The sequence below is a fragment of the Chinchilla lanigera genome, unplaced genomic scaffold (genome assembly GCF_000276665.1).
Source record: "Chinchilla lanigera isolate Chin_1 unplaced genomic scaffold, ChiLan1.0 scaffold00080, whole genome shotgun sequence".
Lineage (NCBI taxonomy): Eukaryota > Metazoa > Chordata > Mammalia > Rodentia > Chinchillidae > Chinchilla > Chinchilla lanigera.
In genome coordinates, this window is record NW_004955481.1 from 3,364,006 (window position 1) to 3,378,000 (window position 13,995).

General features: G+C 35.8%; 2 protein-coding genes across 7 annotated transcripts in view; one reads left to right on the plus strand and one right to left on the minus strand.

The window, feature by feature from the left end:
• Efcab5 (EF-hand calcium binding domain 5) overlaps positions 1-13,995 on the minus strand; it is a 173,440-nt gene that overhangs the window by 156,217 nt on the left and 3,228 nt on the right. For 4 of the 6 annotated variants that reach the window (XM_013503351.1, XM_013503350.1, XM_013503352.1 and 1 more), the window contains exon 1: positions 361-548. The exons of 1 other annotated variant lie outside the window; for it this stretch is intronic. In XM_013503351.1, the coding sequence (XP_013358805.1) occupies positions 361-402 (42 nt within the window). In that variant the 5' untranslated portion in view covers positions 403-548. Of the gene's footprint in view, positions 1-360; positions 549-13,995 lie in introns of those variants that run through there. One more of the 6 variants, XM_013503355.1, reaches the window with a different exon arrangement.
• On the plus strand, positions 4,420-5,334 carry LOC102008850 (centromere protein Q-like). Its single transcript, XM_013503357.1, is given in 4 exon segments — positions 4,420-4,466; positions 4,468-4,593; positions 4,595-4,933; positions 5,043-5,334. Coding segments are annotated over 4 exon segments (792 nt in total). The 3' UTR covers positions 5,323-5,334.

The following is a 13,995-nucleotide window of genomic DNA, read 5'->3' on the forward strand; positions in this document are numbered from 1 at the left end:
TTTTGACCTTTTTTGTACATTTCTGTCAAAATCTGATGTGGAACATTTCAATTACAAAACCCAGTATAAAATATGTCATTGCATTTCAATTTTCCCAAGAATGCTGAATTTTAAATCCTTCCCTCCACCCTGTATTGGAGATTGAACCCAGGGCCTGCACATTGAGCTACATCTCCAACCATTTAAAAAATTTTTTTTAAATTTTGAGACAGGGTCTCACTAAGTTAAATTGCCCAGGCTGGTCTTAAACTTTCAATCCTCCTGCCTCTGCCTCCCAGAGTGCTGGGATTACAGGTGTCTACCACAACATCTGAGTCAAATCCTTTCATAAATGATTAGAAATCTTTGTAGGCTAGGAACCTGAGCAGGTTTGGATTCCTCTTGGGCTGTCGATTCACTCATCTGGTCCACTAAAAATATCACCAAATGGTATGGATAAGTAATACCATGCCAGTACTAATTACAGAAATGTTAATAAACAACAAAAGTACCCTGAAAGATTAAAATCTCTCTCACTCCCACCCTCACAGCACCCCACCATTCTATTGAATGGTTGTTAAGTTCTCAACTGCCAAACTTTTCAAACTGTACTACTGTTATTACTGTTGTTATTGACTGAAGTTAGATCAGCGTGAGCTAGTGCTCAGGAAGACAAGGAATAAACAATTTTCTCAGGGCTGTCAAGGAAGTTTTTACAAAGAGATTTCCAAATTGAATTTTAGCAGATTAGTAAGAAATTTTTGTCTGGGGGGTATTATTTGAGGAAGGAACAATACATTCAAGGGTATAAAAGTTCAAAAAGTGAATTGCTCATGTAACAGTGAAGGTAGAAGACAGTGACAGAAGATGAGGCTAAGAAAGGTCATAACAGTGTAAAGTTGGGCACAATAGCATACCTGTAAATCTCTGCTTCTTGGGAGGCTAAGGCTGGAAGGTTGTGAGTTTGAGCCCAGTTAGGGCAACCTAGTGAGACCCCCAATCTAAAAAACAAACTATAATCAACATGTAAAGAATTAAGCATGCTAAATCAAGGAGCTTGGGCTCTATTTTGTGCTTTTAAAGCAGAGGACAGATTTTATGAAATTGGTATCTTTAAAGGTTAACTCCTAGGGGACTGGGTGTGTAGCTCAGTGGTTGAGAACCCTTAGCAACATTAGCAACATAGAGGATGAGCTGGAAGTGTAAAGGACTTCAGGAAGAAAGAATAAAGGTAAATTCTGTACCTAAAATGAATTCCTTACTGCCCCTTACTCTAGTCAAGACCCTGCTAGATTGTGTAAATACCCGGTTATATCCCCTTGAGGTTTACTTTTTCAGTACAGGTAGATAGCTTATGACTGGAAGGCCCTGCAAAGTGCTTGGGAGGTAATATAAACTGGAGAAGTCCTCAACAAATGATGGTTAGGCAGCTGTATACAGTCCATATATGGGAGATTACTGAGGTATGTTCTACACCATTTCCCAGAGTTCTCCAGTGGTACTGAGTCTCAGCTGAGTATAGTGTAACCTGCCAATAAAGCATTTGTTTGGCTTCCTTCACATCTACTTCCTTACAGTTGTATCCTACAAATGATTACCCAACGAACTTGCACCTAAGTCTTGGATCAGGTTCTTTTTCTTAGGGTATCCAAGCTAAGCAGATATAATCATTAGGATTGGGGCCATAACTGAATCTAAGGAGTGAAGGAGAGGGGTAATTAAAGGCTCTCTGATTGTTCTTTTTATATTCAGAAAGCTGAATGGATGAGGACACCATTAAGTAAAATAAGGAAAAGAGAGAATAATAGATTTGAGGAATAATACAATGAATTTCTGTTAGGAGATGTTACAATTAAGACTGACCAATATGCCAGGTGTAGTGGCACGTATTTGTAATTGCAGCACTCTGGAAAGCTGGGGCAGAGAATTACAAGTTCAAGCCCAGACTCAGATAGGCAATTTAACAACTCAGTAAGACCATGTCTCAAAATAAAAAACAAACAAAATAAAGGGTGAGGGATGTAGCTCAGGGCTCAATAGATTAAAGGCCACTTAAAGATATTATAAAATATTGACAGAAAATTATGCAAAATTAAGTCTATTAGGAAATGATGGAAGTACTGTCTAGGCAGAATAGCATTACCTTGCCTTTATTCAGTCAAATTGTACAGCATTCTGTATACCCTCCAAACCCACCCAGGAGATCCTACACATTCCACATAGATTGTTGGCTGCTAGATTGTGCTTTTCTGGACCTAGTAAATGGCCCTTTACACTCATCCTCAATAGATTTGTAATTTGTATTTCTAATCCTCAATAGATTTGTGATTTGTGAATCACTTCTCAGCATAAAGGAGAAATGAAAAAATCATTCTGATTACTACAACTAATAAAAGATAAGAACTGTCTTATATTTATATATCTTATGATTCTTGAACATTTGAATATCAGTAGAAGGAAGCATTTGCAAGATGATGCTAGGGAAGCTAGGAGAATAAATGAGAGAAAGAAAAGAAGGTGACAAAAATTAAATATAGAACCGAGAAGGACAAGCCTGAAGGAGATACTGATAACTGTTGAAATTGGTAGGAGAAGAACCAGTAAGTAATAGGACCTAAGAAGCTGAGATCATTTAAGGTCAATTTGCTAAAGAGAAATCAAGGAAGGTAAGGAATGAAAATAAATTATTGAATTTATTGACAAATCATTTATGTCCTTTGTAAGAGCAATTGCCCTGAGTGCCTGACATATGTTGTATAATCTACTCCATAGCCTTATCAAATAATTTTAATAACACTATTTTGATGTGAGAAAAAAGAGAGTTTGAGTGATTTGCCCAAAGTCATACAGTAATTGGTAGGTCAGAATTCCAACCAACTTCCTAAGACTAGTTTTTACAGCACTAGTTTAGCTAATGAGTATTTTCTTCTTCCTGCTTTAAAATTTTTAAATTTTTACTAGTACACATTTACAGTACATAATGATGATGTTCACTGTAGGGAATTGGTACATGTACGTAACACACGTCAATTCTTTTTGTTCCCCTTTCCCTCCACTCTCTTTTTACAACTAAGGATTATTTAACTACATCAATAGAAAGCTAAAGGCAAAAGATGAAGAGTGAATGTTAAGTTATGGCAACAGAGGAAGTAGACTACACTTTGATGAAGTTCCTAGCAAGATGGAATTTTGTGCACCTATTTATGAAAACAAATGACATTATCAACTTAAAATGTAAACTCCCCTAGAGTTGGGACCAAGCATTTTCATAGATTTGTTCATGAATGCATGTAGCAAAAATTTTAGAGTATTCGCTATGTACAAAATCACACATATTGGCCGGGAATGATAGACAACAGGTACTTGGAAGGCTAAGGCAGGAGGATCACATGTGTGAAGCCACCCTGAGCAACTTAGTGAGACCATGTCTCAAAATGAAATTTTTAAAGGGGGAGGAGGCTGGGAATATAGCCCAGTGGTACGGCACTTACCTAGCACATGTAAGCCCCTGAGTTTAATCCCCAGCACTGGGGGAGGGTAATTACATATATCAAATACATGAATATTAAGGTCTTCTATGCTGCATTGGGTCCTATGACATGTATTTTTGGTCTTTGACTATGGTTCCTGACACAGCTCCTAAGATCTTTGTCATTTCTGGAGTGATAGATGCACCTGACAAAGAATTTCTAAATCCATTGAAGTTTCCTGTGTGATAGGATTATTTTTTGCTTCAATGAGGTGGCTCACTGGGCTTCTGGACTGCCTCAGGATAGAGGATGTTTACCAGGGAAATCAACTGTGTAATCAAAAGATTGGAACTTTTAGCTGAACCACTCTTAATGTCCAGGGAGGGGAGAGGAACTGAAGGTTGAGCTGATCACTAATGGTCGATGATATAATCAATCATGACTTCACAATGAAGCTTCCATGAAAAGCACCAGTGTTCCCAACTTCATAAAACAAATACTAATGGACATAACAAATCAGATAAATACCAATATGATTATAATGGGGGATTTCAATATCCCACTGTCACAAATAGATCAACTAGACAAAAAAGCAACAAAAATATCAGAGGATATAAAAAATTACACTAAATGCCAATGGTCTAAATATTCCAATAAAAAATCAGAGACTGTTATATTTTATAAAGAGTCAGCATGGTGGCACGGACCTATAATCTCAGTTATTTGGGAGACTGAGGTAGGAGGATGACTGGAGCCAGGTGTTCAATTCCAGCCTTGTGTTCAAGACACAAGATCCTGCCTTTAAAAAAAAAAAAGTCTTAAATAAGAGAAAGATGTAAAAGTAGTCTTTCTATAAAAATATACTTTAAGGTTGTTTAGGCACGAATTTCTGAGTTTGGCTCTCAGATACACTGAAGAAGATTCAGTTGAGTTTGTTTAAAAGCATCATAATTGTACTACTTAGATCAAGATGCCTAATAAAGTTGATGCTTCCAAGAAAATGTCTCAACAATTAAAAAAATTCAAAAAGAAAAACTGATGATGAAGTGTTGTCAGAGAAAGAGGTTAGAAGCATAATAAAAGGAAGTAAAAACCATCTAAACCATATATCTTCTGAAGGACAAACAAATCATATTAATCTAAAACGGACAAAGAGCACCCAACAAGAGAAAAACCTGGCAACCTCTTTCAAAGAATATGAGGGAACATTTGCAAACTATGATGGAAGCAGTGATAATAGCAATTTTGAGTAATACTAAAGAAAAAAAACAAATTCAGAATCATCTCAACTGCCTGAAGAAAAGGTTGCTACAACTGTTTGAAACCCTGAAAGTTCCTCCCCAAAAGCTGAAATATTTAACTAATGTGTCAAGTCTGCTGAAAATGGAAAGTGCACAGGCTGGAGCTAATGAAGGACTGGCATTACTGCAGGAAGAAATAGATAAAATAGTACAGACTACAGAGTCAATGACTGGGAATATTCAGTGTCTAAAAAACAAGGAGACTGGGGATTTAGCTCAGCGGCACAGCACCTGCCTGGCAAGAAGGACATTGTGAGTTCAGTTCCCAGCACCAGAAAAAAAAAAAAAAAAGAAAAAAGAAACAAAACAAAATTGAAATTCTGGCACATGAGATAGAGGAAGAGGAGGAAAAGGCAAAAGAGATGCTTCAGATGGATAGATGTAGCATACTTTCCCTCCCAGAGCTTTCTCAGAACAGTCTGAAAACACCCACACTGCAGAAAAAAATTTTGATGCTAATTCCAAACCAGAATGTTCTTCTAAAACACTTGGATGTTCTTCATAATTCATCCCAGATGAAGAACATGTCAATGTTCATTGAAGAAGCCTATGAGAAACTAAGTGCCTCTTAGAGAATTTTTCAATATTGTTTCCTATTAATTTAATGTTTATAAATTGTAAAACTGTTAACCTATGATGTTAAAGAGGCTGAAGCTTCTGCAGGATTTATTATCCTCTAAAATGCACTTTAAAATTGCCCTGCGTAGACCTGTCATTAGCATCTGGTATAGTCCTGAGAACTGTTTTAGCAGTTAAGAAACCTAGAAAATCAATATTTATATTGCTGTACTGCAGTTATGTGCCTAAGACATAAAGCAGGAATAGCCATGATCTGATAGTTTATGGTGGCTAAATGAGGTTCATCTGTTGGTTGGCACAGAGGAGTTGTGGTGCTGTGATATTGTACGTGAAATGCTTATATTTAGTGCTTAAAGAATAAAACATAAGTGTTTGCCATCAATTACTCTTTAAAAAAAATATACTTTAAATTGAAAGACAGTGAAATATATTAAAAGAAAAAAGATATATCATGATGCAAACTCAAATAAAAGGAAAGCTGCAGTGGCTATATTAGTATCCCACAAAGTCGATTTCAGAAAACAGAACATAAACGAGAGCTTTCATGGCAGTTGTAATCTTTTACAATATTTTTTGTAGTCACAGAATCAATATTGGAAAAATAATAATTAACACAGCAGTAAAAAATTTAACACAGAATTTAACTATGTAGGCTGCAGAATTGTGTTAATTGAAATGATAGCCAAGTTACTTATGTGAAAATAGGGGCAGTGACTGGGAAGAAGGGAAATTTAAAATGGAGACATTCAACTAATCTCAGAAACTGAGAATCTCAAATTCCTGAGCCTTTCTTGCCATCAAAAAGTTTATTCTCCTGTTTTTGAAGAGACTTGTCTTCTTTTAATTGAAAACACTGTAATAATCTTATCTAGGCAAGTTGCCTTGTAAGGAGAAGCCCATTTCCTCGAAACCTACCCCAAGAAGATCTTGGAATACAAGACCCATAACTAAAATCATATTTTATTTTATTTTATTATTATTTTTTTTGTTTTTGTTTTTCTCCGGTACTAGGAACCGAACTCACGACCTTGCGCAAGCCAGGCAGGCGCTTTTGCCGCTGAGCTAAATCCCCAGCCCCCTAAAATCATATTTTAAACTGCCTCAGCAGAGCAAGTACAAAATCTGACCAGGAAGAAATCAAAAGAATTTCACTATTTGCTTATATATCAGCAAAACTCCAGGGAATATGTATGGGAGTATGTTATAAGGAAGTTAAACCAAAAAGGACAGAATACTATACTAGATTGCACAGAATTTACTGATATGGGTATATTTATCAGTAGTTATAATAGATAACAGATTTAATGTGTTAGCATACACAGCTGGAAGTGATGCTAACCATTTACTTGATAGGTTCACTGAAACTTGGACTCCCATAGTGACCTATTTTTGATTAAACTGAGATACCAGAACTTCCCTGGAATAATGTAGAGATAGTCCAAAGGCTTAGGGAGATAGGTATGTTGGAATGGATTTACCACATATGACCTGCACATCTTCTTCCCCTTCAATCCTCCAACCCCTCCAAGAGAATTTGGGGAACACTGCTTTACTAAAGTATTGAAAAATACACTAGTGAGTGGGAATACCTATATCCTATGTGTATGTGTACATGACTATATGCCAATAACATGACTTTTGTCCACAATGTTTTGACCTTGCACCCAGTTTCTTAAGTAAAGGTAAGTATGAATCCCTTTGAGGAATACTTATTCACTGCAGTAGTACTACTAGTATATTCTGAAAATCTTTCTCCCAGTCTTCTCCAGAGATCAGTGACCATTTCATAAAATGACTATGTGCTGGGGAAAAAAAATATCCAGGCTTTTTAGGGCTTTGTAAACACCGGCTCTAAATTGATGTTAATTCTTGAGACCCAAAATACCACTGCAGTCTACCAGTTTAAGTGAGGGCTTGTGGTGGCCAGGCAGGAGATATAATCTTTTTTTTATTTATTCTTTTAAAAAAGCTTCTTAGTACATGTTTGGAGTACATGAAGTTTATGTTCATCTTGGGGAGTGGGTACATGCACATAATACAGTTTGTTTCTTTTCTTTAAACCCCTTCCCACCCACATTCCTTCCTCTGCCTCTAAATCCCCTTTCCCCATTTTCATTTTTGTTATTATTATTGTTAGCTCATGTTTTGACATATAATGTTTACATTCATTGAGGTTATTAGGTTCCTATACATGGTATATCTCTTTTTATTTTAAAGAGAAAAGAACAAAACCAAAATAACAAAACAATCACATAAACAAAACAAGATAAAAACAATAAAAACAATACCAAATTTCAAAACAAGGCGATAGGAAATTAACAATGGTTGTTGTATTACATATTGTTATTGTGCAAGTGCTTACTCAGATAACCATATATAGGCATGTAAGATTGATCAGACATTAAACATTAACTGTTCCTTTCAATAAACCAATAGAAATTAGTAGTATAATTATCTTAGCTATCTTGTGTGTGTGTGTATATATATATATATTTCCCCTTCCTTCTTTCTTTCTTTTCTCTTTTCCCTCATCCCAGTTGTTCTTTCCTTTTGAGCAGCTTCCTTCTCTTTCACAGTATCTATTGTACCTTTTAGATTTTACTTACTCTTTCAGGTTCTTGTACTAGGGAGACAATACAATGTTTACATGGTATATCTTAATTCTACTTCCTTTTTTCTTCCCAATCTCCCTTTACCCTTGGTTTCCTATTTGCAAGAGATCTATGTTGAGTGAAATAAATCAGACACACCAGCTTAAACAACATATGGTATCTCCCAATAAGTAAGCCAAAGCACAAAAAGCATAAAAAAAGATGAATGTATAGAACATGAAATCTTAACTCGTTTGATTTACAGTGGCTCAAATAGGGTCACAGAGCCACTATGTAGTAATTTTATCAGCTTTTGAATGTATAATTAGAGCAGACATAGTGGTAGTTGGCAAAACCTCCACATTGGCTCTCTGCTTCTGGAATAAGGACCATGATAGTATGAAAGGCCAAGGTGAGGCCCTGGGAGATCCACCTTCTAATGCACCAGAAGAGTAAATAAAAAATACTGCTTCTGTGTGGTATGGGAATGAGGGATTACAGAGATTAATAACATCAATAAAGATCTGAGAGAAGTGGGGTGGTGGAAATTACCTATGCCAACTTAACTTGTCTACTTGGCCTGTGAAGAAGTGAGACATACCTTGGAGAATGTAGATTATTATAAATTTAATCACCTGATGCCTCAGTTGCAGCTGCTCTTCCATATGAAGTACCCTTACAAGAGCAAATCTACACAGCCCTGGCATCTCATATGTCGTTACTGATCTACTCTTATGCTTACTTTTCCATACAAATTGGCAAGGAATGCCAGAAGCAGTTAGCTTTTAGATGGTAGGGCCAGTAATACTGTATGCATTGAGTATCCCCTATCCAGAATGATTAAGACCAGATATGTTTCAGATTTCTCACTTTTTTCAGATTTTAGAATATTTGTATGTACATAATAAGTTATCTTGGAGATGAGATTTATCCCCCAATAAATATGAAATTCACTTATATTTCATATACATCTTATGTAGTATAGATGTTATATAATATTTTTAATATTGTGCATGAAACAGTTCCACACCACACTGGTGTCATGTTGGTACTCAAAAAGTTGGGTTTTGGATTTCAGATTTTCAGGCTAGGTACGCTCAATCTGTCCCCTAAGTGTTGATTTGGGGCTGTATCAAACCTCTTGCTCTCTCCTGTAATACAGTCCACAAAGATACAAGTGTGTTGACCTCCCAGTCAGAACCATGTTGATCTAATTACACATTGATGAGAGTCTGCTAATTTTATCTGAGGAACAGGAGGTAGCAAGGTCTTTAACTGCTTTAACTGTCATTATGAGGGCTATAGAAAAATGTATGAGAGATCAATTCCATTCCTGGTATAAATTTCTGTATCAGTCAAGATGCCAGTTATTAATTATTGCTGCAGCTTCAAAATCATGCATTTTCACTCTTCTTTCACGCTTGAGCTGAGACTCTGAAAATCACATTTTTTTCTCTTGCCATCTGGCTTCTTGTCTATCTCCTGACTGTTTCTTGTAGTCTTTTGATTTCTATATGCTTCACCCTAGTAAGGCTTCTCCATCTTGGTAGCAGCATTCCTTTGTAGCAACAGCTGAATCCAGTTTTTCTCTAGTTCTGTGTAGTTTTCATTAACTAAAAGATATCAACATCAGCCAGCCAGTGTGCCTGTTTTAGAGGTCTAAATCCAGACTCTGGTTCCTATGGAGCCTCTCCCTTAGGCTCACAAACACCAACACCAGCTGAGCAGTGCCTTTCACAGAGCAATGCCTTCTCCCTAGAGACCTGAATTTCAGCTTTGTGGGACCAAATGCTAGTCAAGTGCTTTACCTCAAAGCTATATCCCCAGCCCCATTTCTATCTCCTGTCTAGATACACAATTATATGAAGTTTTTCTATCTCCTGTCTGGATAGACAATTATATGAAGTTAGTAAAAGATTATTAAAACTTAAGAAATATTACCACCAAGTGGAGGCAACACTATTCAATCATACTCCATCACTTTTATATACTCCATGTGTGCAATATTAATTTATATTTGTGCCTATCCTCAAGTCATTTCAAATGTAAGGGAATAGATTATCAAGAATAAAACCATGATTTCTTCTTTTTAAAAATATGCCCCCCATTCTCTTTGATCAGTTCAGCAGCATAAACTGTAGTCATACTTTTTTTGGTGTGCAATGAGTTACAGATATACTGCAAGATGATTATTTATTTAGTCCTAGGAGTGACCTAGAAAAATTGGAGTGGTTGGTACTTCTAGGTAAGTCACTTTTGGCCAAAAGCAGTTCCAGGGATGTGATCTAGGGACTCTCAGGAAGTATTCTTTAGGGTGAGATGACCCACCCTAGTACATGGTCCAAGGTCTGCTAGCAATAAGCTCAATGACGGATTCACTAAGCAAGCCAAGGAGTATTTATTCTACCACCAGGGTAGCTCTTTCAGAAGCCAGGTACAGTACATACTGCTACCTATGATGAACACTGAGGTTTAGAACTACTGAGGAGTACAAATTCCAGGTACCCAACAAACAGAATTCACAGCCTCAGGTGTGACAGATACTACATGAACTCAGCTCCCAAACTCTCTCTTCATACAAGCAAATACTAAATTTTCCCTTTGTTTATGTCTGATGTGCCCTTTTAGTTATGTCCAAGTTAGCTGAAGAATTATTGCTCCGATAATATAGTTATACTCTGCAAATTAGAGATTTGTCATTATATACTTGATATAAAAGAATTTGAATGGATTCTCTTTTTTTGTACATTTGTGGTACACAGTGAATACATTCATTGTAGATAGTTGATACATATACATGACACTTCTTAATTCTTTTTATATCCCCTTCCCCTGCTCCTTCTAACATCTCCTAGTCCCCCTTGCATTCGCCAAAGATCTAGCTCCTTATTTTCTATTGTCTATCTCTTATTTTGCTCTTTGATTTACTTATACTTTGAGTTTCTCATATGAGATATTTAAGTTTATATGTCTGATTTAATTCACTTAATTTTATGGTGTCAAGGTGCATGTATTTTCCTACAAATGACTCAAATTTATCCTTTCTGACTGAGTAAAACCCTATTGTTTATAAATACCACATTCTTTTTATCCATTTGATGGTTTCTTAATTCAGTTACATTATTACAAGAAACTTTCACATCTCATTTGCTGGTGGGAAAAAGAAACAGCAATGAGAAATATAATATATACTGCACTTTTAGATTGTTGCAAAATTTTTTTTCAAGAGGTTTATAAACCACTCATATGAACTTAGTCTTATCCATAATCACTACCAATAATGTGAAAACATTACTGTTTAATTGTCTTGCTTGGGAATTGTATCTAGTGATTTCAATCATAAAACCCTATATAAAAATGTTATGTTTACAAAAAGAATCTCAGCTTTTCATCAAATTCTTGAGAAGCCTTTATTTGGAAACTTATATAAACTCAATATTTAATATCATCCTTAATACATTTACTTTATTTTCCCATTAAAAGTATCTGATATAAGGAAAACAGAATTTTTCACCAAGCTCCACGTAACTGTCTCCAAATTCCCCTTAATTTATTTCAGTGGTGTACAAACATTATGTCTATGGGTGTTCTGTCACACACTAAAAAGGTTGAAAACCACCAGTTTAACCTTTAGATCAAGATTTTTTAATATGAAATTCCTTGATGGGCTTTTAGAAAGTGTGAGAAATATAAAACTGCCACTTTCTGGAAAAAAAGTCAATAGTTTTTATCAGATTTTCAAAGTTTAAGGAGTTAGCCTCAGGGATTTCAAGTTCTCTATAATTTCACTCCTGAAGAAGTAATGATACAAGTTAAGGGTTAAATGATAAAAGTTAAGGGTTAATCAGACCTCCAATGTGGCAGGCAGGAAGAATGAAGGTGCTGTACAACTAGAACTACTGTATGGGTGCCTCTTTGGCTCTGTCTTTGAGAATCCTGATTTTGACCCCTCTTTTCTCAAATTCAGAAAGCATAGTTAGAGGATCCTAAAATCTTCACCCTATTAATAAATACAATTTCTCAGATGACCAGAAGACCAAGCAGCAGCTAAGGTGGAGCCCAGATATAAAAATATGCAGGCAGAATAATTTCAAATACTCATATGTGACCCAGCACAATTAAAAAAGTGGGTATACTGGGAGCTGTAGCCAAAGCTTCAAAGCCAATACCATAAAAAGTACATCTGCCCAGACTATTTCCTCTGTGTTTCCATAGAACTTTGTACATATCTACAATTATATATATAAAAGTATATTTCCCTTGAGGCCTAGCAGAGTTGACTGATTAGTAGTAGTAGTAGTTGACTGAAGTTACAGTACTACTAAACTATACTGTAAGTATTTGTTGATGTGTTTTTCTCTGCTAGTAGACTATGAGCTCCTGAGAGGTAGATACACATTTATTTTGTTCCTAAAACAGTATCTAGTATATAGCATGCTACAAACATTTTCTCTATTAATGATAAATTAATAAATACACACCAGTAAAACTCTTGAAGACATAGGTACAAGTAAGAATGCTCTCCAAACAGAATGTCAACTGCACAAGAAATAACATGAAGAATCAACAAGTGGGACTATATTAAATTTAAAAGCTCTGTACAGCAAAGGAAATGGCCAATAGAGTGAAGATACAATCTGCAGAATGAAAAAAAATTACCAGATATTCCTCTGAAGGAGGACTAATATCTAGAATATATATATAAAAGCTCAAAAGATTAGACCCCTCCAAAATGATGGCCCAATCAAAAAATGGATAATTAAAATGAATAGACACTTCTCAGAAGAAGTATAAATGATCTACAAATACATGAAAAAAATGTTCAACATCTCTAGGCATTACAGAAATGCAAATTAAAACAATACTGAGACTCCATCTTACACCAGAAAGAATGGCTATCACCAAGAAATCAAATAATAACAAATGCTGGAGAGGCTGTGTGGTGGGGAGAACCCTGCTACATTGTTGGTGGGAATGTAAACTAGTACAACCACTATGGAAATCAATATGGACATTCCTCAAAGCATTAAAATTAGAAATTCTATTTGACCATCTATTCCCTTTCTAGGTAACTTGCAAAAGAGTAAAGATATCATATGATAGTAATCTATGCATACCATGCTTATAGAAACACAATTCATAATAGCTAAATCTTGGAAGTAGCCTATAGGTCCATCAGTAGATGAATGGATAGAGAAAATGTGATATGTATACATAATGGAGTACTACTCTGTCATAAAATGGGTAAGTTTCAGTCATTTGTAGGAAAATGGATACACCTTGAGAACACAAAATTAACTGAAATAAATCAGACACAATATTAAATATCACTTGGTTTCTCTTCTATGAGAAACCCAAAGTATAAATGATTTAAAGAGCAAAATAAAGGACAATGGAAAACAGGGAGATAGATCTTTTATAAATAGGAAGGGATCTAGAAAGGAAGGGAGTGCTGGATGTGGTGGTCCATGCCTGTGATGCCAGCACTGGAAGGCTGAGTCAGGAAGATTGCTGTGAGTTTGAGGCAAGCTAGGCTACATAGAGAGTTCAATGCCAGCCTAACTATATAGTGAGACCCTGTCTCCAACAACTGAAAAGAAAGGAAGAAAGAAAGAAAGAGAGAAATAAAAGAAGTACAGTGGGAAAGAAGGGAGAAAGGGACACAAAAAGGATTAAGTGGTGATACATATATCTACCAACTCCTCAAGATGAATGTATTCATTATGTATCACAAACATGTACAAATAAAAAAGTAAATAAACAGGCACCAATAATTTCCAAATCTTAGCTTCCTTAAATGCTAATATACCAGGAAGAGATATTTTTCTTGTAGATTAATAAACTAACTTTCTGATGCAAACAATGCTGATTTGGGTAATTTATAATCCATTTTGACCATAGATATGCTGAACCAAAATGTTCTAGACTTAACTACAGATGAGACAAGTCCTGACCACTAATCTACTGTCAAGAAAAGGTGTGAGGGGCTGGGGATTTAGCTCAGCGGCAAAGCGCCTGCCTGGCAAGCGCAAGGTCGTGAGTTCAGTTCCCGGTACCGGAGAAAAACCAAAAAAA